The sequence below is a fragment of the Anser anser genome, assembly GCF_964211835.1.
Source record: "Anser anser genome assembly, chromosome: 6".
NCBI lineage: Eukaryota > Metazoa > Chordata > Aves > Anseriformes > Anatidae > Anser > Anser anser.
This window is the reverse complement of record NC_139726.1, coordinates 23,485,399-23,509,851: the sequence shown is the minus strand read 5'-3', so window position 1 is coordinate 23,509,851 and position 24,453 is coordinate 23,485,399. Positions and strand designations below refer to the sequence as shown.

The window sequence follows — 24,453 nt, the reverse complement described above, 5'->3', positions numbered from 1 at the left end:
AATGCAAACTTGCAGTGTATACTCCTTCACAGAATCACAGAATTGTAGAGGTTGGAAGGGACCTCGAGAGATCATCGGGTCCAACCCCACTGCCAAAACAGGTTCCCTAGAGCAAATTGCACAGGTAGGCATCCAAAGTCTCTTTCAGGTATTGCATTTATGCTTAAATTTGTATTTGGAATATGAAACTTTTTATGCATTCAGACTGTTTTATATAAATGCAGCAGGTCTTGATATTTTTTCAAGGTTGATTTCAAAGTGACTTTTTAAATGTTACAAACACTTAATTGGAAGATCAAGCAATAGGGTGATTTTGTCTAGATCATAAGTATTTTTATTCTAAGAAATATACAACTGTAAACACATTTTTGTCAGAAAAAAAATACAAAATCTAAACAGATACAGGAAAATAACCTAAATATCAAAGGCAGTAGACTTTCATAGCCTCCGCCACAAAATACTGAAATTGCCAACTGAATGTAAAGAATTGTGCAGAAAAGAATCATTTGATTCTTGCATTCTTTTTGCTCAACAGCTACTGCAATTTAAAGAAGCAAATTACAGGCCCTTGCAAGATGAGAGCTTCTAAAGCACTCAATGACTCAGGAACCAATTTGTTGCTCCTCTTTGATAAGAGTTGGCCATCTAACTCTGATAGATGATGACCAAGAGTCAGACTAACTGCTTAAATATGAACTGCTCCTGGGGGCAGACAATTTTTGCTATTCACCTTTGAAAAAAAAAATGAATCCAAGTGAACCACTATAAAACTTCAACTATTACAGATGCAGCTGTAAATCTTCAAATTTCATGGCTGCGTATTCTTAGTATGAGAGAGTGCAAAGCATATTCCTTTACCAGGACATGAAAAGCAAAATTACCTGTGTTGGAGCAGAAGCTTAGGCATATGCAATTTTTCATAGCTTTGAATCTTGCACGATGCAGTGACAGTGCAACACTAGTTGATTTTCTCCTTCCTTGACCGTGCTTTTCTGCTGCACTGAGGGGAAATCCCCAAAGGTGCTATGGTGATTTAGCACATGCCCTAGGCTGCACTCTCCAAGCTCCCCTTCAGTGCAGGCCCTTTTCTGCTCCCTTGAGGTTGAGCAGGGATCTAATCTGGAAACTGGTGAGTAAAAGTCTATAAAAAATAGAATCATAGAATCATTAAGAATGAAAAAGACCTCCAAGATCATCTGCTCCAACCATCACCCTACTACTAATGTCAGCCACTGAACCATGTCCCTAAGCACCAGGTCCAACCTTTCCTTAAACACCTCCAGGGATGGTGACTCCACCACCTCCATGGGCAACCTGTCCCAATGCCTGACTGCTCTTTCTGAGAAGAAATGTCTCCTAATTTCCAACCTAAACCTCCCCTGGCGCAACTTGAGGCCATTCCCTCTTATCCTATCACTAGTTATCTGTGAGAAGAGGCCGACCCCAAGATCCACACAACTTCCTTTCAGGTAGCTGTAGAGAGCAATAAAGTCTCCCCTGAGCCTCCTCTTCTCCAAACTAAACAACCCCAGTTCCCTCAGCCGCTCCTCACAGGACTTGTGTTCCAAGCCCTTCACCAGCTTCGGAACCCTTCTCTGGACATGTTCCAGGGCCTCAATGTCCTTCTTGTAGTGAGGGGCCCAAAGCTGAACACAGTACTCAAGGTGTGGCCTACCCACAGCAGAGTACAGGGGAACGATCACCTCCCTGGTCTTGCTGGCCACACTATTCCTGATACAAGCCAGGATGCTGTTGTCCTTCTTGGCCACCCGGGCACACTGCCAGTTCATGTTCAGGCAAGCATCTGTCGTCACCCCCAGTGCTCCCTGGGGTGGGAGCAGACACGGGGGCACTGGTGAAAACACCAACTGGCCATACTGTGCAAGGAGGAGAAGTGGGCACAGACACGTATCCACAGGCGTCTGGGTGCGTTTGTGCTTCTGGGTTGCCCAAATTTCCATGAAACCATGTTAAAATTCTACTGCTGCTCAAACTGCCGCCATCTTCGCTCATCACTTCCCTCTCTCTGGGAGGCAGGGGCAGCCATCTTGCAGCACCTGAGCTTGAACTTCTGGGTTGCCCAAATTTCCATGAAAATGTGTTGAAATCCCACTGCAGCCCACTCCGCTGTCTCTGGGCTCTCTCCTCACAGCATCCAGGCTCTGCAGAGGGCAGGACATGGGCAAAATTTACCTGTGCATAAGCGAGTGTCAAAACCAGCAGATTTTACAAAGCATGTGTTTCAAGGGGACCATTTCCACTGGCATTATAGGCAATATCAGCCAGGATGGGGCAAAGGCAGAGGATGTAGGACTAGAGGGACTGGCCTCAAGTTGTGCCAGGGGAGGTTTAGGTTGGAAATTATAAGAGATTTCCTCTCAGAAAGAGTAGTCAGACATTGGAATGTGTTGCCTAGGGAGGTGGTGGAATCGCTATGGGTGTTTAAGGAAAGGCTGGACGTGGTGCTTAGTGACATTGTCTAGCGGGTGGTATTGGTGGCTGGGGTATGGTTGGACCTGATGATCTTGAAGGTCTTTTCCAACCTTAATGATTCTGTGATGTCTGGGTTGCTGAAGACCACCACACGCATTCATCTTCAGGCCATGGGCATATCCTGGCGCCTCGTGGCGCCACCTCGGACCGACCAGAAGTTTTTTGTCTTCATCTAAAAACGAAAATTTAGTTGGAGCCGCAGGGGCCAGGCCTGTCTCCGTGCCCCAAGCCCTCTGCCCGGGCGGTCGTTGCGCCGTGCCGCCGCTGGGTGTCGCCCTTGATAGTGCCGCGGCGCGGAGGCGGGGCGCGCGGCAGCAGCACAAAAGGAGCGGCGCCGTTGTTGCCGTCGCCATTTTGGCTCGTCGCCTCTCTCGGTGTGGGGAGGCGCGGTCTGCCGCCGCCATAAGCTGAGGTTTAGCCCTCGGGGGGCTGCCAGCAGAGCCGTGCTTCAGGATGTGCCTGGCCCCTTAGCGGCTTGCTCGGCGGGGGAGAGCCCGGCGTGGCAACGCCCTCACGGTCGGGGCGGGCGGCTGATAGAAAGCCTTTCCCGCCGCTTTTCGTGAGGGGAGGAAGCGCGCAGCGGCTGCGGGCCGCGCGAATTTGATGAGCAATTTATACCACAAAGGAATGCGGTGTACTGCATGTGCTCAGGGGGCGGCTTCACGAGCAGCTGATACAATTTGCTGGCAAATTGAATTTGGGGGCACAGAGAAAATCAAATCAGGGACAGAAAAGTGATAAGAATGCTGAGCAAGGGCTTGTCCCAGAAATCACAGATGAAGACTGATTTCACTGCCGTAGAAATGGCAGAGCACTCCCAGCTGCCTGAAAACAAAATCATGAGGAGATAGTGTAAGGCAAAAGTGCCCAGAATTTGTTTTTGTTTTTTCCTCTTGGAAACCAAGAGTCAAAGCTGGGGAAACGTACATGCCTTCCTGGTCCTTCACAGGAAGGTCCTTCTCAGAGTCATTTTTCCTCACATAGCTTAAACCTTCCTCACAATGATAGCCGAGTTTGGCCCGTGGAGGTGGATGTGGAAGGTGCCTCTGGAGAATACATCTAATGGTGTTGCCTTGTCCTGTCCCCAGTGCACTCCTGTGAGACAGGGTGACGTTCACCTGTGACCCTATGAGGAGAGACGAGGGCAGCACCCGCAGCAAGGCATGGCAGGTTCATCACAATGCCAGGTGTCATGTTTGGCAATACCTCTTCATGGGTATTTCAGGATTATTGTAAAAGGGGCATTTCTGTCTAGGGCTGTGGGTTAGCAACAGACCACATCTAGACAAATTCCTATGGCACTGCCATTTGCAGCCACTCACATGTGCAAGCGTATTGTGAACACTTATTAAAAAAAAAAAAAAAAAAAGAGGTGAAGAAAAATGAAAATGGAAATGAGGAGTTGAGAAGCTTGTAACAGAAGTGATTCATCATGACAGCTGCATGCAAAGGTGAAAGATACTTAACACCTTAGGCAAGAAAAGGACCCAAGTCTTCTCTGACATAAACCTTGATGTAGGTGTTTTGATGTAAAAAAGTAGGCTCAATGTAAACCAGTGCAGAATCAAGATTTTTAACTCCTGTGGGAAAGCTGCTAAGCCTAAATGAGGTTCTGTCAGAGACTTAGATAATGTCTCTTTCTGAATTGTTTAGAATAGCAGAACTGGCCAAAAATGAAAACTTTAGGAATTTGTCCCATTCCAAAACTGAGTTTTGCAAGTGAAGTAAGCTGTTCAGAATGATCAGCTTTAAAATGCCTTAAGAAAAATGATTATTTTTGGCATGGCATAATTCTGTATTCCATGAAATATACTGAACAGCTATCATCCTGATTAATCCTGGTATAGCAAAAACACATTGTTTAACTCAAGCAGCCCTTTAAAGTCAGGCTGTCACTTTTCCTGTGTGGGATTTTCTCTCAGGATGCTGCCATCATTAGAGGGCGGGAATAGGAGCTCTCCTTTCATCGATGGTCTTCCTCCTTCCACAAACCAGGTGGAGGGGAGCAGAGTCCAGCCCCCCATTTATATCCTGGAAGGTCTTTGCCCAGCCTGTGATGCCTTACTGAGTTGTGGAAGGAACTAGTGGCAGTGTGTTAATACAGTATCAAAAACATTGCTTTCCTCTTCTGCCCATCTCCTTTCCTACTTGGTCCACAAACTTTTCAAAATAGCTTACTACAGACTTTCATAGGAGTTTACAGGAAGATATGTCTTACATCTTCTTAATAAACTGAGACATTTAAAGAGAGCTGGAAATCCCCTTGGGAGAGAAGGGACCTTTAGAACAATTCTTGTCACAGCAAACTGCTGTGTAATTTCAGCTTTAAAATTTTGCATGTGAAGTGTCAAATCTACAATCATGAATACCAGCAGCACTGATGAAGAAACATTGGCAATCTTTGAGAAGATGTCTAACAATAGCAGCAGGGACAGATTGGGAGCCAGTTGGGTTTTGTTTGTTTCTTTTCATACACATTCACACAGGCCCACATGATCAGTAGTGGTCTGCTCAGGCAACAAATCGTTGAGCAGTAGGCAATGACATGCGTATCTAGATATCTAGACAAGCATATATAGATGGTTTTACCCACACATTCTCCTGGTCAATAAAAGTATTAAATTTGCCAGTTCCAGCTAGAATTTAGCTAGAATACTCACTAGTTGAAAATGTCTTCAAAACCAAGCAAAACAACGTGTTAAGCTGGAGTTGGTTGCTGCTAGCCTGCTAACCTTTGGTAAAGGCAGCTAGGCTGAGTGTCTCTGCTGCTTAGCACAAATCAGAAAGTGCAGATAGCTGTAACAGGTCTTAGGGAAAACAGCAAATGTGTACCAGAAGGAATTAATGAATACAAGTTTTTTATTTTTATGTTTTGGCTAGTCCACCACATTTAACAGCTTTATTAATTTCCTTGTTTTAAGAATGAGCAATCCCATGTGTTATGGACATTCTAAACACTGCTGTAGGAAAGGTGTCAGGTCCCAAAATCTGCTGTATGCAGTTTGTGTCATGGCCTGACATCAAGAAAGACATAAAGAACAAACGAGTATCTTGCAAACTACTGCACAATGAGACATACTGATGACAATCCCCATCCCCAAGAATCCGTAACCATTTCTCTACTTGTCAGATTAGATATCATAGAATCATAAAGGTTGGAAAGGACCTCCAAGATCACCTGGTCCAACCGTTCCCCTACCACCAATGTCATCCACTGAACCATGTCCCTAAGCACCAGGTCAAACCTTTCCTTAAACACCTCCAGGGACGGTGACTCCACCACCTCCATGGGCAACCTGTCCCAATGCCTGACTACTCTTTCTGAGAAGAAATGTCTCCTAATTTCCAACCTAAACCTCCCCTGGCGCAACTTGAGGCCATTCCCTCTTATCCTATCACTAGTTATCTGTGAGAAGAGGCCGACCCCAAGATCCACACAACTTCCTTTCAGGTAGCTGTAGAGAGCAATAAGGTCTCCCCTGAGCCTCCTCTTCTCCAAACTAAACAACCCCAGTTTCCTCAGTTGCTCCTCACAGGACTTGTGTTCCAATTCCTTCACCAGCTTCGGAGCCCTTCTCTGGACATGTTCCAGGGCCTCAATGTCCTTCTTGTAGTGAGGGGCCCAAAGCTGAACACAGTACTCAAGGTGCGGCCTACCCGCAGCAGAGTACAGGGGAACGATCATCTCCCTGGTCTTGCTGGCCACACTATTCCTGATACAAGCCAGGATGCTGTTGTCCTTCTTGGCCACCCGGGCACACTGCCAGTTCATGTTCAGGCAAGCATCTGTCGTCACCCCCAGTGCTCCCTGGGGTGGGAGCAGACACGGGGGCACTGGTGAAAACACCAACTGGCCATACTGTGCAAGGAGGAGAAGTGGGCACAGACACGTATCCACGGGAGTCTGGGTGCGTTTGTGCTTCTGGGTTGCCCAAATTTCCATGAAACCATGTTAAAATTCTACTGATGCTCAAACTGCCGCCATCTTCGCTCATCACTTCCCTCTCTCTGGGAGGCAGGGGCAGCCATCTTGCAGCACCTGAGCTTGAACTTCTGGGTTGCCCAAATTTCCATGAAAACGTGTTGAAATCCCACTGCAGCCCACTCTGCTGTCTCTGGGCTCTCTCCTCACAGTATCCAGGCTCTGCAGAGGGCAGGACATGGGCAAAATTTACCTGTGCATAAGCGAGTGTCAAAACCAGCAGATTTTACAAAGCATGTGTTTCAAGGGGACCATTTCCACTGGCATTATAGGCAATATCAGCCAGGATGGGGCAAAGGCAGAGGATGTAGGACTAGAGGGACTGGCCTCAAGTTGTGCCAGGGGAGGTTCAGGCTGGAAATTATAAATATAATTATATATCATCATATTATTGTATATTATATATGTGATATATTATTATATAATTATGTATTATATTTTATATAATTATACATATATAATAGTGTATATTAAATAATATTTATATTATTATATAAAACATTTCCACCAGCAGTGTGACTATTCATCCAAGGTTTGTCCATCCTTAGTCAAGGAGAACTGTGGCAGGAATAGCTATCCTGTACTTCTGCTAACCCAGCCATTAAGATGCTGCTGGTGACAGAAGTCTTTATGCAAGAGAATGTCTGTTAGACTTGCAAACTTTTTTATATTTGCTACTATCAGATGATCTCACTTTCAGGCTGCTGAACTGAATTTGAACAGGCAGGTGAAATTCCTTTGCCTGTCAACCAGCAGTTGTAGCAATTGTCCTAACCACAGTTGTTCTAAATAAAATCACAGATGTTGAAGTCTTCCTCTGCTTTGCTGCTAGTAGCAGAACACAGCTCGTGGCAGTTGAGTTTCTGGTGCTTTCAAGCTGGTTTTGAGGGCCGTATGAAAATAAGTTGTTTGTCTAACCCCAAGTAAGCAAAGAAGAAGGAAATCTTTCAAACAAATGGTAAAGATCCTCAATCCAGGCCCTTTAATGTTGCAGAAACTAGTCATAAAAGTTTCATTTTTGCAGTGAAAGGATTCTTTTGATATACAGAATGTAGAATAAACTATGTAGATATGTTCTAAACTCCAGTACAAGGTGTGTGTACTGAGGAGCATATGTTCTAGATGGAGCTGCTGTGCAGTCCAAGCAGGTTCATGGCCCCTAGGATGACTTGTGCAATTTAGTCAAGCCTGTGCACAACTAAGGTAACTTAGCAGACTTATTATGAGGTTTCATAATAAGTCAGACTCTGGACACCAGGGAATTTTTAAGCCACCTTACGCTTAACTTACCAATCTTCTCACGATAATTTTGTATTTATTATTTAAAGAAAGTGAAGGTCTTGACAGCACCCATATTCCTGAAGCAATTGCAGTTCGTTCATACAGAAACCCATTCAGTATCAAGTAGACTTCAAGCGAGTCGGGGGTCCTTGCTGCTTCCAATTACGAGGGGGTTCAGATTAATCAGTAACTCTGTGGTAGAACAGCAGTACTCCTGGTTATGTGGCATAACCCTAGCATGAAAGCAGCATTCCAGACAAGACAGATAGACCTCTGTAGGGGACTGTGGCCCTATCTAAGACAGTAGAGTACGAGTAGAATACTAGGATTTTACAATGAGCAATCCATGTCTGAAATCTGATGAGATGTGTGTTTCTGGCTCAATTCTGACCCTACCCATTCATATTAATTTTTGGAAAGCTTTTGCTTTCGTTAGCAAACATGTCTGAATTCTAAATTGTCTGTCAGCCCAAACTGGATCAGTTCAGCTTCTACAAAGAGGTAGTTGCTGAAGCATGTATTTTCTGCTTACACAAGACTTGAGCTTCAAACATTATGGCACTTTTCTGTCCTCTGCTTCTTCAACAATAGAATGTTCCACGGAAATAACTTGGTGCATGTGAATTTCCATGACACCATATTACTCCTGAGCACAAAAACATTTCCTGAATTAGTTGGCCCTGGTCCATGTAAGTGGTATAGAAGGGTACCGATGATAGGAAGGGATCCTTTTAGAACGAATAATGAGATACAAAACCATCTAAGTGTCATAACAAATGCTGTGTAAAAAAATCATTTGAATTTCTGCCCCATAGTAGTGGTCTTATTTCCAGAATCTGCAAGACAGCAGAATAAATAGCACAAAACATCAAACTCTTTAGAGATTTTACAAGATACGCTGGTTTGTGCCAGTAACAGAAAGTACAGGAGGAAAAAATACCTCCATCAAGCTGTATTCAAGCGCTTCCTGATGTATTTAGAAACAACCAAATGACAGAAAAATATGGTATATATTTAAAGTCCCTTATTAACACTTTGTCTGAGTGCAGAATAAGGAAAAAATGCAAAATTCATCAATGAATAAATGAATACTTAACAAATCTGAATGAAGATAAATTGAGGAAATCTTTTTATAAAGACAAACAAATACATCTTTATTCTTTCTAAGGTAGGGAATAGCTCCACATTGCACATGACCAGCTATGCTTTATGTAATAGGGTGAAAATGTATTGCTAACTATGTGAATTGAGAAAATATATTTTTAAATTTCCATAATGGAGGAAGGCAGCATGTCTGAGGTTACTAGCATTTTAGATTATTATTACTGAAGACATTTTTTTACATCATTAGTTTTTAATATAGATGCTGCTTGCTTCTGTTTTGCAATTCACTCTGGTTGGTAGACTGAAGATATAGCACGTGGTGGCATGGAATGTAGATTCTGTTAGAACTAAGCAGATATTTTACTGATTTTTACACGTATATCTAGTAGAAGCAGTTTTCTACATTTTTCTTTAAACACCCATCAGTCCTAGTCTTACTGCATGTAAGAAAAATCAACATCACAAAGTGAACATATTTATTTTTTTAATATATCCGTTTGGGCAAATAAATTTTCTTACTCCACTAACATTTGTCAAGAGAAAATAAAGATTATCTAACAGCTGTAACAGTGCATTTTTTCCTCTCTCTTTTACATTCCTACGTAGATTCATACATAGGTTTGTTTTCCTTTTTTTCCAAAAGAGACGCATCTGTAATTCAGAAGTATTACATAAAACTGCTGTATAAAGTTTGTCCACTAGGTGGTCCTTAAAGACATATTTAAAGAGATTGGTCCAGGTTTTAAGTCTTCATATTTAAACACATACAAATAAATGCAAAAATCTATTTTAATATCATAATCAGGAGCTGTGGCTAAAGTAATTGTAAACATTGTGTTCCCTCCTCCTGTGTTCAATATGTATTCATCCAAGGTAAATAATCTGAAGAATATTTCATACAAAATCCTACCATGCATATGTAAGGACTTCTAAAAAAGCAGGTCATTCAATTAACAGTGAGTAGCAGGGCTAGCTATATATGTGAAGAAAACCTCATTTGCAGCTCACATACTCTGTTCATACTCCATGGACACTGAACACTTGGAAATAATGAGTTTCATTGGCATTGAGTGGTGCAGGCAAAAGGAAGAAATGATCAGTCAAAAATAGCTGTAAATAATGCATAGCACTGACAAGAAAATACTTGCATTCAAAGCACAAGGCTTTTACTTCGAGATAGCATGAGACATGCCCAAGTCTTTCTGGAGAAGATGGAACTTCATCAAAATTAGACTGGTGCAGAGCTTCTCTGAGGTGTTTGCAACAAGTGACTTCTCTAGACAACTAGATCACACAGAGCCACTTACTTTTCTGTTTGTACTAGTTAGTCCCAGACAGGAAGGAAGGGTCATCGCTACAGATGGCACATACAGCTGAAGAAAACTCCATTCTATGAATTTTGTGGAATGAAAGATGTTCTGATAACATCTGCTATCAAAAACTGAGATGTATCAAGAGCAATAAAATCTTTTCTCACAGTTCTGAGCTTTAGGGATGACAAAATTCAAAGAAAAAAAAAATACAGCAATTTACAGCTGTTGAATAGGCAATGATTCCGAGAACCAGGTAAAATTATTCATGTCCATCTCCAATATAAGCCAAATCGTCTCACCATTAAATCTTTCTAATTATAAAGTAGACACATTTTCCAAGAGTTTACTAACTAAATGGAAGAAAATAAACTTTTCAAACACATTTTTATGATAAACAGGGAAACCACGAGTCCATGAAATAGATCTGCCATCATTATGTGATTTTTTTTATTACGTTGCTCTAATTTTTTGGTGTGGTAATGGTAAATTTCTAAATGCATTGTACTAATTTCCATATTCATTTCTGACTTAGTTCTGATTTCAAGTGTGTAAAGTATGATTCCATTAGTTGTTACTGATTCATAGCATAGACTGTGTCTTTTTATTAATGAAAGAAAAAATAAGAATGGAGTTATAGAATGTAATGAGGTTTAGAAATGACTGCTTCATCTTATAGCAGTTCTGCTGAAAATTATTACAAGATTGGCAATTCTAAGCTGCATATTGCTTGTAATACAAACCATGCCTAATGAAAAGAACATGCCTAATCCAAAACTTCAGAAAGGCAAGAGACTCAGTATTCCTCTCCTTCCTTCTGAGCAGGGCGTCTTGCTGTAAAGTAGTAAATTTACTCAGTATTACTTTCTAGTAGAAGAAAGAAGTTAATGCTATAACAGAGAAGTGGATATATCATTCACAGAGTATGAGCAGGGTGGAGAACAGGTATTTTTTTCTTGTTACTTATTCTGATATCAACTGAGCTAAACAACTACTGACTACTCTTTCTGAGAAGAAATGTATCCTAATTTCCAACCTAAACCTCCCTTGACGCAACTTGAGACCATTCCCTCTTGTCCTATCACTAGTTACCTGAGAGAAGAAGCTGACTTCAAGTACTGTGTGCAGTTCTGGGCACCACAGCACAAAAAGGACGTGAAACTATTGGAGAGTGTCCAGAGAAGGGCTACAAAGATGGTGAAGGGCCTAGAGAGGAAGACGTACGAGGAGCGGCTGAGGTCACTTGGCCGGTTCAGCCTGGAAAAGAGGAGGCTGAGGGGAGACCTCAACATGGCCTACAGCTTCCTCACGAGGGGGAGCGGAGGGGCAGGCGCCAATCTATTCTCTCCGGTGACTAGCGATAGGACCCAAGGGAATGGAGTTAAGCTGTGACAGAGAAGATTCAGATTAGGAAAAGGTTCTTTACCGAGAGGGTTGTCGCGCACTGGAACAGGCTCCCCAGGGACATAGTAACAGCACCAAGCCTGTTGGAGTTTAAGAAGCGTTTGGACTGTGCTTTCATCATATGGTCTGAATTTTTGGGTAGATCTATGTGAAGCCAGGACTTGGACTTGATGATCCTTTTGGGTCCCTTCCAACTTGGGATATTCTATGATTCTGTGACCCCCAGCTCCCCCCACCTTCCTTTCAGGTAGCTGTAGAGAGCAATAAGGTCTCCCCTGAGCCTCCTCTTCTCCAGACTAAACAACCCCAGTTCCCTCAGTCGCTTCTCACAGGACTTGTGTTCCAGGCCCTTCACCAGCACTTCTCTGGACACGTTCCAAGGCCTCAAATGCTTCACAAACTGAAAGAGAGAAACCACTGGTTGCTCCAGTGACCTTTTGTGTGTCTTTACTGGTTGTGTGATAGGCCATAGATATTCAATACCAGTATTTTGGAGACAAAGCAAGCTATGTGGTCCTGTGGGTGAAGTTTAGGTTGGAAGAATTATTTGAACTGGCATAGAGTCAAGACTAAAACTTGTGAAGGAATTATATGAGATACCCATTTACACAATTCATACTTCATGGTAATTGACTTTTTAAAGGAATACTGGTAAGAAAGGAATTTAAAAAAAAAAATAGATAAATCCAACAGAATGGTTTTCAGTTTATGGAATTCTGATACAACATATTCAAAACAAAAATGTCACAGAGAATAGAAAGAAGACACAGGCCACAAAAAATAAATAAAAATGCTTTCCCCTTTCAGTGGCAATACTTCCTATTTGTTCAAATCTTTATGTAGTAAAAACAAATACAGCCTTTAATAGAACAGTCTTTTCGCATTAAGCTTCTGAACAGGGAATTATCCTCCTACTCTAGCTTCTAATTTCCTCTTCCTGCCCCATATATAAAACAGCTGGGTGCGGTTGTCTGATGAGACCAGCTGCCTTGGTCTCACAGACTGTTTACCCCTTCCTGCCTGCTGTATGAGTTCTTCTATATTTAGGGGAAAAGGAGTAACATGAGTAATTTTGGAGTGATTTCTTGTGGCTGTTTTAATCCCAATGTCTCTTAAGTCCCTCGGAAGCCAAGAGAGTGCTATGTTCATTCCATCACAGAAACTGGAAAGAAGATGTAATAAAGAAGGAGGAGCAATTTGAGAGATGCATAGAAGGTATGGGATGAGAGTTATGGGAGTTTCAGCTGTATGAAAGGAGGAAAGCACTCCTATTAAAAAAAAAAAAAGAGAATTTGTGGAAAGTAGACCTGGTCTGAATGTGAAAGCTAGGTGGATTGAGGCAAAGAGAATTTCTTCAATGACATAAAGAAGCTAGTAATCATGTGGGGTATTTCACCACGATGAAAACTGAGAAATGCTGGGAAGAGATTAATATACTCTTCCTTCTTCCTCTGTTTTAAAGCTATGCTTGGCTTTAGCTGGTGGGCGTATATCCATTAGGTTTCAGTGATGCTAATAAAGACTTTTAGTATGAACAAGTAAGTCCTGTGTTACAGAAAACATAATTTAGTTGTGGTACAGAGACAACCTGCAGAAGACTGGAGGAATGAATCTGTGAGTCTTTCAAAAGGATCAGTTAAAGAAATAAGGCAATTGAGATGAGATAATGTCAATGAAACAGAGGGTGGGATGGGGGTGACATTTATTTGAGCATATGCACCGGAGAGTGTTTGAAAATAATACACAGAAGGAATGAAACGAAATAAATGACAATGAGATATGTCTAGGACACAATCATTTGAAACACTAATGACAACATCTTTATTGGAATGTGGGGAGGAAAGCCAGATTGGAAAGGATCTTAGGTGGAAGTGGTGTCAAAAAAACCTACATAATGGTGTTGACAGCACAGAATAAGCTTAGAGATGAAAGGAGAAGTCAATTGTGTTTGGGGGGGGGGGGGGGGGGGGGGGGTGCTTTTTTTTTATTTCGGTGGTTGTTTTCTTTCTGCTTTGTTTTGGGGAGGGTTGCTGGGTTGCTTGGTTTTTTGTTTCCTTTTTTAGGAGACAGATTTCTCTATTTCCCTTATAGAAAAGAGTATTTAAAAAATAAAAAAATAAAAGAATGCAGAAGGGGCCTGCAGGAAAAGTTCGGGAGAAGGAATCAGAGGAGGTCAGGGGCTGACTGGAGGAAAACAGATGAGAAACTTATGCATCTACTGTAGAGACTAAATGGAAGTGACCTAGGGGACAATGGTGGAAGGCAAAGAGGTAAACAGATGAGGGGAAGATCAAGTCATCCTCTGTCTAGTCTCTTTTGAGATACTGATACAGTCTTGTGCAGTGAAAGAGTGGTAGATAAAGGCAACGAAGATCTGAGTTGAAGTCACAAGGGGCTGCAGTCAAGAAACTTACTTGTGTTGGGAGAGGTATTCTGCTGGGACAAGACCAAAAGAGGGGAGAATAGGTTTCTGGTGGGGAAAGCCATTCTGGTCACAGGCTTTTGCCAGAGACATTCTTGAGCACAAGAGCAGGGGTGGAGGAAGCAGATGTTTGAGGGACTTGGCAAAGTGGACAAAAATGTTGAGGCACAGAAGAGTTGAGAGGGGGAAGGAGGGGTCAGCATGCAGTGAGAATCAACAGCGTTTGGAGGAGGGGGGCTTGAGAGCAGATGCAGAATTGTCTGCCCTTTGCTGATCCGAGGCAGGCCTTGCTCTTGAGAAATGTCAATTAGTAAAAGAAGCAGCAACATGCATCCAAATACAACAAGGCAACTTAGCATTTGTCTGGAAAAACAATCAGAAGGGTAATTTTATAACTGTCAGTGCAAACCATTTCACCAGCAGCAAAGAGGCACATTAGGGTGTTTGGGGAGGGATGGAATCCAGAAAACGCTGTCTGGTTCTTGTGCTTCCCAGCAGACTTCCATTGCCAGGGTTGCAAACAGCAGAGAGAAGAAAAGGAAGCCCTGGAAAATTCAGGCAGTGCAATAAGGTAGAACTGGATGGAGACTTAAAATAGATAAAAATAGAATAAATGTATGAGAGCATCCAATTTTCCATGGGGAAAATAATCAGTTATTCTTTCACCCAGTGAACCATGCCACTGAGCCAGGGTGCCCTAGATGTGGGGAAAGCTAAATAACCAGGGTCGCAGATGACTTGTTTGCAGTCAAAATTAGAGAAAAATGTCCTCCAGTGACATCATAGGACTGTTTTTCACTGTTTTTCCTGTTTCACAACATGATGATATTCCTCAGCAGCATGTTTCCCATCAAACATGGATTCCCGTTTTATGAACTCTCCCTCATTTTAGTAAAAGAAACATGATTTGGCAAGAATTTTTAGCACAAAAGTTAGCTCTGGCAAGCACATCTGTAAACATTCAGCTCTGCTCCACACAAGGGAGTTCCATCTGCAAATGTTACATCTAGGAGTCAGATGCAGAGATGGGGCAGGATATTCTCAGCACCTATTTATAGAAGAATGTATAAAATACTATAAACTTTGCCACATGTGACCAAAGCCATATGACCCAAATACTAAATTATTCACGTGCACACGTACAAACAGCAGAAGCAAAGCAAACAGCTTAAAAAAAAGCGTAATTGAACATAAAGGCACCATCAGGAAACATGTTGAGTCCCTTGTCATTTCACATTTCATGCAACACAGACAGGACGCCTTATCCCTTAGGTTGCTAGACATTAATCAAACATACTGCCACACTTGAAAGGATAATGCTATCTAAGGAGAGAAGCCTTTTGTATATTCACTTTGTATTCTTTAAGACCTGCAGACCAAAGTAATGAATGGCATCTTAGACCATTTTTCACATGAGGAGCCAGTATGTCATACAAAATTTCTTATTCCATACCACACTGTCCTTCCATGTTATGCTGCTTGTTTTTCAGTACCAGGATATCCTTTATTACGCTTTTTTTTTTTTTTTAAAGATTATTTCTGGGCAAAAGAATGGCTTTGTTGAACTACCCTGCTCTTTGCATTTCTTTTTACGTAAGCAGTCCTAATAGCTATGTAAGCATTGTAAATCCCCTTTACTTTACTTCTCTCTTTGCCCCATTCTTTCCCCAGAAATATAACAATTCCTGTGGTGTCATAGTGGAGCTAGGAAAAAGGCTTTCTCTTGCTGCTTGAGAACATTTCCAAAGGATTCAACTAGAAGTCAAATTGAATAGAAGAGGGTCTTTTCTACTGACCTGTTCCGGTGGCTGGGATTTGTAAAGATCATTCATTGGCCAAACACAATATATTTCATTACAATTCTAACTCTAAAATGATGAAGCTTAGGCTCTGATGAGGTGTGTCTTTGCAAATTCCTTTTCCTTCCTCACCACCTCCTCCCATGTCCATTCTCCTCCTCCAGCCCCCACCCTCTTTCTCTTTTAAGACAGCCTGTTTCAAGGCTGGAAACTTACCACTGCCTGAGTGACAGCATCTTTGCTGTAAAGCTGTTGGGTAAGCCATGATGTGGTCCGTGATCTCAGATCCACGTATCCACACTGAGATCAGTCCTGTAATGCCACTGCAAAGCTTTATAGAACAGTTGCTGGAGGATGCGGGCCATAGCCTTGTCCAGCCTTGGGATTGCCATCCACAGAGAAAAATTGTGGTAGTTACTCTACCTTTGGCTTGGTGAGTTAAGCTTGTCCAGTCAGCTTGCATGCTAGGCAAGTTAGGATGACAGCGTAGGTTCAGACTTTAAACAGAGACTAGGGTGCCTCTGGGTCCTCCCTACTTACATGTTTTTTGCATGGTATAGCTTCTTCAGTGGGGAACTCCCCCAAAACAGATATATGGCCTGACACTTAGAAGAGTGGCAGACAAGCCTTTGGAGTCAGCTGAAACATTTGTGGGAGTCTGGAAGCACTTTAGAGGCTGATAGATAAGAAGTTAGAAACATCTGAAGTTTTGAGGAGGAAAACAAGATTTACGGTGACTATGAAGAGCAGGAAATCGAAACTGTTAAGAAATCAGCTTCAGGTCATCATAAAGTTCTGATCCCTAGTTTCACATTAAGGAACAGAATGCTACTAGAAAATCCTGCCTGTGGTAATAAATAAAATTAATAATTAGCTACTATATACTGCTTTTCATCTATAGATCTCTGTGATAAGAAGAACATAGTGAAAGTCTAATTTATTGCAGCTAAATAGTTGACTGTTAAACATTTCTTTTTGTGAGACTGTAAATTCTACCTGTTGACATAAGCTCAATCTTAGCTGCTTTCTGGACTGGATTGCTTTATCGTTTAGAATTAACTCCTTGCAGACATTTGCAAGAGTTATTGTTTCTTGCAAGTGTATTATGAAAAGGAGAAGTCCCAAAGGAGAGAGAGAGGAATAAATTGGCAAAAGGCTTCGGCACTAATTGTAACCATGGCTACATTTATTGTTATACAAATCAATTAGGACCATATTTTGTGACTCTTAATTGAGGAAAACTGCCATTATTTTTACTGCAAAACTTGGTCCTAGAATATGCAATCTTTTAATCACATCATTTCTCTACCACTATAGGAAACATTTTCTTTAGTACACACTAAAAATGTAAGACCATGTTGCAAGGTGTACCTACTGTACATCTTTTTAATACAAGCAATAAAATTCTGAAGTGCCTGTTGAAATAAAATGCCAGGGAGAATTTTTGTATTACTTAAAGGCTTTGGAATTTGCCCTCTATTTAACCACAGATTTTGGCTTTAATTCTGAAAAATGATAAGTAATTTGGAGATGCTTTGTTTTTTGTTGTCCCAACTGCAGACCTTTCACATGAGCTCAGGGTTCATTTCCAAATTTGCTTTTCATTGAATGAAGTTCTTCACAGTTGTCCAAAAATAGTTGGCCCAGTTATTGGTCAGTGTTCCAACATACATTTATATAGGTTATGTGTTTTTATATTTAATGTATGTGTCAAAAAAAAAAAAAGACAAAAACTAAAAGACAAGAAAAAGTGTGAATTTGTGTCTCACAGTTGTTTATTATACTGCAAGCATAAAGAATACATATAAGATTAAGACACTGTCTTTATTATATTTTGGGAGAATCCAAAGGCTATCCTTTGTTATAGGTTTGTTATTTGTGTGAACAATTAATAGGGATATATGTCCCTACGTGTGGCTGGAAGCTACACTTGGAAGCTAGCCAGAACCCACATGCTTAGACATATCTGATGGCTTAGCGTGATCAGAGAAAATAGACTGGTGACTCTTACCTGCTGAATCTTCTATTCAGAAAAATGTGGAAAAAAGGAGGTAGAGGGAAGCATGGGTTCAAATGTTCGATTTATCTAAGTCATTGGTATTTTTGCCAGACTTCTTTTTAAAGTCTGATGAAAGTCATATGAAGATGTGTATGATCTTTCTGAATTGCATATGACATGGATGCTGGCTGGTGACAATTCTTTTGCGTATCGTAGCCTTGAACCAAAGCCAAACAGATGCTTTTGGGAAGTTCAGCTGCACACATAAACTTTGAAGCCCTGAGTCATCATTAGTGTAATAAAGGTGTGTTAATGTACTTTGTCCAAGGAGAACTTCTTAAAAAATCCAATCACAGAATTTCCCCGGCCACTCAGTGAGGTCATCCTGGCAACTCAAGTGGCTGGCCTGGTAAGGACACTGCTAAACACACTTTCCTTGCTGAGGAAGAATGAGCTAGGAGGGGTGGGAGTGGCAGGGAACTCATGGGGAAGCAGAATGTCTGTTGTTAGAACAAAAGAAGGACTGCAGTGAGTGGTGCTGCTTTGGTGATCTTTTTTTGGGAGGGGAGTGAGCGAGAACTTCTAAAAATAGTAAAATGTGATCGTCCAGTACTGGCTTTTGCTGCCATCACCCACTGGAGTTCTGCTTTCAAGATTTATTATATCACTCTTAAATCTCTTGGAGTCATTACAATCTTGCCTTTCATCTAGTCTGTATATAAATAATTGATCATCATAAGGATTGAAAACTGTGGAAATGAAGACAGCTTAACACAGATATTCTTTATGACATCAATTACAGGGGGAATCATTTGATGAGAACAGAGAATATTTCAAATGGTACAATAATGCTAGCTTCTAAAATTACTTTGTATTTTAAATGAAATGTGTACACTGATTGGTTCTGTTGCCAGTTTATGGAGAAAAGTATATTATGGTTCAATGAAAAAGATGGTTAATTATCTGCACACAGGGCTCGCTTCACCCCTCCCCTGCTTCTCTTTTACACTAATATAGCTCTGTTGAAGTAGCTGTGTACAAGTGGAGTAATGCAGCGGTGAATCAGGCCTATATTTTGTAAGTAATTTATTGCAAGCATTTGCAGTACTGAGAGAGGAAACGTTCAGGCGTGTTCATTGTTGAGATTTAAACTCCCTGAGCGTGCATTCAGCTGGCAGCAGTCGCATGTGCTGGGCCAGGGGTGTCATAGGGTTAAATGCTGAGCGTAGCAGCTACAACAGTAGCTGAGCACGTTTATTGTATTAAAACCTGGTAACATGCTAAAATACTGTAAACAACATCATTAAACGTGTTGAAAGGAAGTTGAAGTTCAAGTGATTTTTTTGGATACTTTATGTAGTGTTGACTGGTGAATTTATATATTTGGTTAACTGGAGAGGACACTTCCTCTCCCTTTTGTTAGCTGTCATGTTCAGATTTTGTGTTGTTCCGCTCTTCATCCATGCACAGGTTATGGGTTGGTATACGACCAATATTCAAGCTACTAAGGGAAACTAATGGGAAATGTAGAAGTATTCATGGCATGCTAGAAAGTGTTCACTGTTGCCTGGAGCACCTGTCTTCTGCAGTGCCTTTAGCTGCTAGGAGCATGCAGAACATGTGCAGAGCAATAATGCCATCTTATGTGGTGTGTCAGTAGAAAGAATGGCATGTCAAAAATGTGTCTTCATCTGTGTGAATGACCGATAGTGACTCTATTGTAATGGGTACTGAAAAAAAATAATCTCAAGTTAAGTGTAATGTGTTAAGAGTTTGGTTTTATATGAGCTATTTCTAGAACTAGACAACATCAAACAAAAATACCTTGTGTAATTGTTTTATGGTGGACAGGAAATGATAGGAATTGGGTGTGAAAGCAGAGCTAAATGATGACTTTGAGTTCCTGTGCATTTGCAGTCACTGAAGAGCATTCCAATTAGCATGAGTGAGAAAGGCAAATGCTTTTTTCCTTGGGGTTGGTGTGGTTAAATGTTGCAACTGCAAAGTTTGGGGAAGTAGGACAAGAGAGATTGAAAACTATAAATTTATGACAAATGAAAATTCATGGTGATAGCTAAACATTAACATTTATCTTGCTGGGGTTGTAAATAAAAAAAATACCAAAGTGTGTGCTTTGAAGTCGAATGGTTTTCAAACTGAAATATTTCAGTTTCAATTTTCTACAGACACTGTGGGAATAATTCCTGTACAGATTATGGTAGCTGCTCTTTGTCCTTTGACCAAAATTATTGTAATAGGTCCTAATAGTTCTTTTTTTTTATTGTTATTTATTCTTATTGGGGCAGTGCTTAGAAGCCCGCATTACTCATGCCATCTATGTAGTAGTATAGGTAGGCACAAAACAGTTGGTTTGCAGGTAGAACTGTGGAGCAGTACGCAAACAGCTCTTCAGTTCCTTTGGATGTGTTAGTCTGTGGTGTGTAAGGAGTTTGGAGGAGACACTCGATTTTGGTGTGAAACATTTTAGCTTGGCTTAGTATTTTATGGTATTAGTTAGAAAAAGTACTCATCTTCTCTCTTTTCTCTAGAGTGCTGCTACAAGAAGCAAAGTTTTTTCAAACCCCTGATTCCAGACAGGGTTCTGAGAGGCCTTGAAAGACCATAGCCTCTCCCAATTTAAAGTGATACATATGAAGCAAGAAAAGGATATATTAACATCACCAACAGGCAGGAACAATGATCCACCACTAAATGTGAGGAGGTTCAGCATAGCAGGCTCCAGTGCTTATTATCTGTTTAGTTGCTCCATAAAATGTTGTTTATTACAAGTTGGTTTTTAGAACTCTTTGCTGCCTATTCCTTCTTTTGTATCTTGATGGTGATCATATCTAGCAACATCCTGTAGAACCTATGTGTTGCATATTGATCCTGTCAATTATGCTTGCATGAAATCTTGCATCCTAATGAGTATCATTAGATTTTTTTGCAGAAGCTTTTGTCACATTATTACAGATAGCATATTATTGTGCTTGAAAAGAAAAAAAGTGCTAACAGCAATAACATCCAAACCTGCATACAGTCAGCTTTAACAAGTGACCTTATAGACATGCATACATGCATGCACAAACAAATACACACGCACACACACAGAGCGCTAAGTTGGAAAGAGCACTGGGCATCCAGGGGATCAAAAGGACAGGAGATAATGGAGCTTTGTACAGCAAAGAGAAGTTCAGAGACAGACTGGGCAGCAGAAAGTGTTGCTTGAACTGACTGGGAAGAAAACTGTGTTCCTACCATACAGTAGCATCCATTCTGAATATCACTTAAGTGCACATTTACCAGGCCAGGTTTGCACAAATAACAATCTGCATACATTTCCATATTTTGGTACCAATCAATTGCATTTAGGTGTTTCTTAATTGTAACTTTACATAAAGAAAGATAAATGCATGTGAATAATGATAGGACTTAATTTCCAAGAGCTTGTGATTGCTTTGAGAAGTTAATGGGAATCACCAAGTGTAATACAATATCTTGTTGATTTAGACAGTAGTTTATTTTCTGTGTTCCTTCATTTGAGAGACACTCAGGTATGAAGAACAGATGTGCAGATGTTAGTCTGTTGTGTAGTGTGCCCAGAGGGAGAAATGTAGGTCAGGGATGATTTTTAAAACATTTCTGTTTAAGGTGTGGGATGTAGTACCTTTAGGGTTTATCTTTCTGAAACTTCTAGATGACATTTCTAAATTGCTACTGAGAAAACAAGCCCTTCCATCTCAATAATATCAAAAGGAAGCTGTGCCTAAGAAGTAACTGTAAGATCTATTCCCACTGCTGACTGATGTAGTTTTTATTTGCTATTTTGGAAAATGCTCAAAGTTGTTTTTCCTTTTCAAATCATAGCAGTGTCCTCTGGGAAAACAAGTACAATGCTTTTGAAGTTGTGTCCTTGCAGTTGCTGACTCCTGCAACTAAAGGGGTAAAGTTAAAGGTGACGAAGCTATAGTATTTTCAGTTGATTATGAATAGTGGTGCACATTCATATTCTAAGGACATTTACAAGAAATTTGAAGGGAGAGAACTAGGTTTGTCTATGCAAATTCAAGGACAAGTTACATCTGACAACACTAAGTACTGAACTTCTTCAGCTATTCACTTAAGCAGCTAAATCTAATTATAATAATGCAGCCTTTTAAAGTGCTTTAGCAATTTCTAACCCTGGATCTGCATGAGCTTTATAAGGCCTAGCACTGTTTTCACCATTACTGTGGTGTGCGTGAACCCAAGTCACAGACTGGGACACTTCCGTGTTAGATTCTGTGGAGATAGGACAAAAACAGAAATTACAGTAAATTTGTCGCATGTTAAAATAATTATTATCTGACACTCCCAAGGTAAGATTCATGTCATCAGCTTGAGCTGCCTGCAGTTTATTGTCCTGGAACATGTTCAGAAATGGAAGGATAAACTGGGGGCACCCCAGTAGTACTTTGATCTCTCCATTACTGCGAAAGGGAGGATGGACAGGCAGCTCAGACGGGACTCCTGTAACTTTCAGACAGTTGAAATTAAGTGAACCTCACCCTACCTTGGTAAAATGAGACTAAATTCCTATTACTACTTCATGCTCACCTTTTACCTTTTTTATTTTTTTTTCCCTGAGTTTTTTTCTAAGTTTCCAGCTTGTTTCAGAAGGAAGAGGACATTGCTTTTTGTTCCCTACTCGATACTTTAATGATTACTTGGCTGGCTTGCTGCTCAGCTTCCAGCTGCCTGGAACCTGTGGGTTTTTAGACAGGGAGATACCTTCTAGGAAGGAACTGCACTACTCAATATTTCCCTCATCAGCAACTCCCCAACTTCTCAGCAATAGTATGATTGCTTTATTTCCTGTTTATTATCTAGAGTGTTGCCATGTAGTTGATCAGTAATATAAAATGTGAAATTTGTATATGCGTGTGAATATATATACACACACGTTTAGCTTTTTTTTTCTTGTTTGAAGTGTGTGATGTGTATGTTATATATGTCAGACAGAAAGACAGCAAAAATGCATAGGTGTAATCTGCTGCTACTTTAAGTGGTATAAGGTATGGTTTCTGGCCCCTAGAGACCACCCTGGACAGCAGGATGCCTCTACTTCATGTCCTGTGTGCATCTGTTGGGTACCTCGAAGCATCTAAAAGGGCACTAGGCCTGGTTTAAGCAAGCAGCAGGCTTCCATGTGGTGTGACTGTATTGGCAATGGAGGTTCTTTGCTACAGCCTCTGCCCCATCTGTAGAAGTTTGAGGTGGGGAGTGTGGCTGTAGCACATTTCATGGGGATGCTTTAGACTAAAACTATTAATGTTTATAAGGCATTTGGAAAGCCTGTACGAGCATAGATTTCAGCATTGTTGTAATATTAAGATCTTCTGAAATTCTGAAGCTTCTGAACACTGTAGTTCTATCAACAACATCTGCATTTAGAAAGATATAGCCCATCATTACATTTTTGTGTGAGGTTAATTCAACAAAATATTTTAAAATTTGACTCAACTCCTAGACTTATTGGGCTAGTTAGAGACTACTCTAACAGCCCAGATTGTCTAGATACCAGCATAAAAATGTAACTCATACTCCTGTAAAGAGTGAAGCTGAAGTACCTCCATGGCAGACCTTTTGGAATTGCTCCACTTGCTTCAGTTCTTGTCCCATTAAAATCATTGGAAAAAAATGTTCTTGACTTCAAGGGGAGCGAGGTTAAACTAGTGCAGAATGTTTTGAAAATTCCAAGCTAGTAATTTAATCTTCGGATTTAACCATAATGGCCCTTGCAAGCTTTTTTCCAAAGCTGCACTCAAAATAAATGATGTGTTAGTCTCTAATAAATGGTCCTTAGTAAGAGTATGTATTATACATCCTTTGAAAAGTCATTTATTTCTTATGGTGGGTTTCTGATTCAGCTGTCTCCCCAGCTTGCCATTTCAACTATTTCTCCCTTTTAGGAGTTTGTATAAACCCTGCAACTTGCCGTGTTTGTGTACAGCAATGCGTGCATCTGGGCGTAAAAACATGAAGAGGATAACCTCAGACTTATTAGCATGGTTGTCTTCAGATTGAAAAAATACTTTCTGCTGTTTCATTTCGTAGAATCAGCTTCCTGATTTCTTGCTTATTAAATCATGTAGTGTTTATAAAATAAAAGACTCCCAGGCTGTCAGTCAGAACTCTAAAGCCTTTCGCAGACGATAAATTCACATTCCACTAGTTATAAATAGAAAACACTATTGCAGTGACTGTAAAACACTCTCTCTGATGATTGTATGTTCTACTGCGCCAACAAATCAGAAAAAGAGATGGTTGGGATGCTGTTGTCAACATCTTTTTGCTCAGAATTTCCATTGAGCCAATAAATGAGCTTGTGCGGATGATTTGTAGTATCTGTTATCACCTTTCATCAAACTGTGAGGAGAAAGGAAATACGGGATATTCCAGATGGGAGTCTGGTACATGTGTACTGGAGAATCTGTTTGTATTTCCTCTGATTGTTAGTGAAGGACAGTGGGGGAGCTATTGCTTGGTTTACTATGTTTTTTTGTACTAATGAACATATCCAAGTGACTCTTGTTAATACACTCTAATTTACAGTTCTTCTGGGAGAGGGTATTCATCTTTTCAGTAGCCTTAATCCTGTTGTATGTTTTGCACCACTG

General features: G+C 40.8%; 2 protein-coding genes across 8 annotated transcripts in view; one reads left to right on the top strand and one right to left on the bottom strand.

Moving 5' to 3' along the window:
- LOC310901464 (uncharacterized protein) overlaps positions 1-24,453 on the top strand; it is a 425,578-nt gene that overhangs the window by 312,434 nt on the left and 88,691 nt on the right. The gene's annotated exons all lie outside the window — the stretch shown is intronic.
- The window catches only part of LOC310901465 (uncharacterized protein), a 102,824-nt gene that overhangs the window by 22,739 nt on the left and 55,632 nt on the right, over positions 1-24,453 (bottom strand). The window contains exons 4-5 of the mRNA XM_083841084.1: positions 2,544-6,637; positions 882-2,162 (exon numbers count right to left, since the gene is read on the bottom strand). Of these exons, the coding sequence (XP_083697210.1) occupies positions 2,013-2,162; positions 2,544-2,897 (504 nt within the window). The 5' untranslated portion in view covers positions 2,898-6,637 and the 3' untranslated portion in view covers positions 882-2,012. The remainder of the gene's footprint in view (positions 1-881; positions 2,163-2,543; positions 6,638-24,453) is intronic.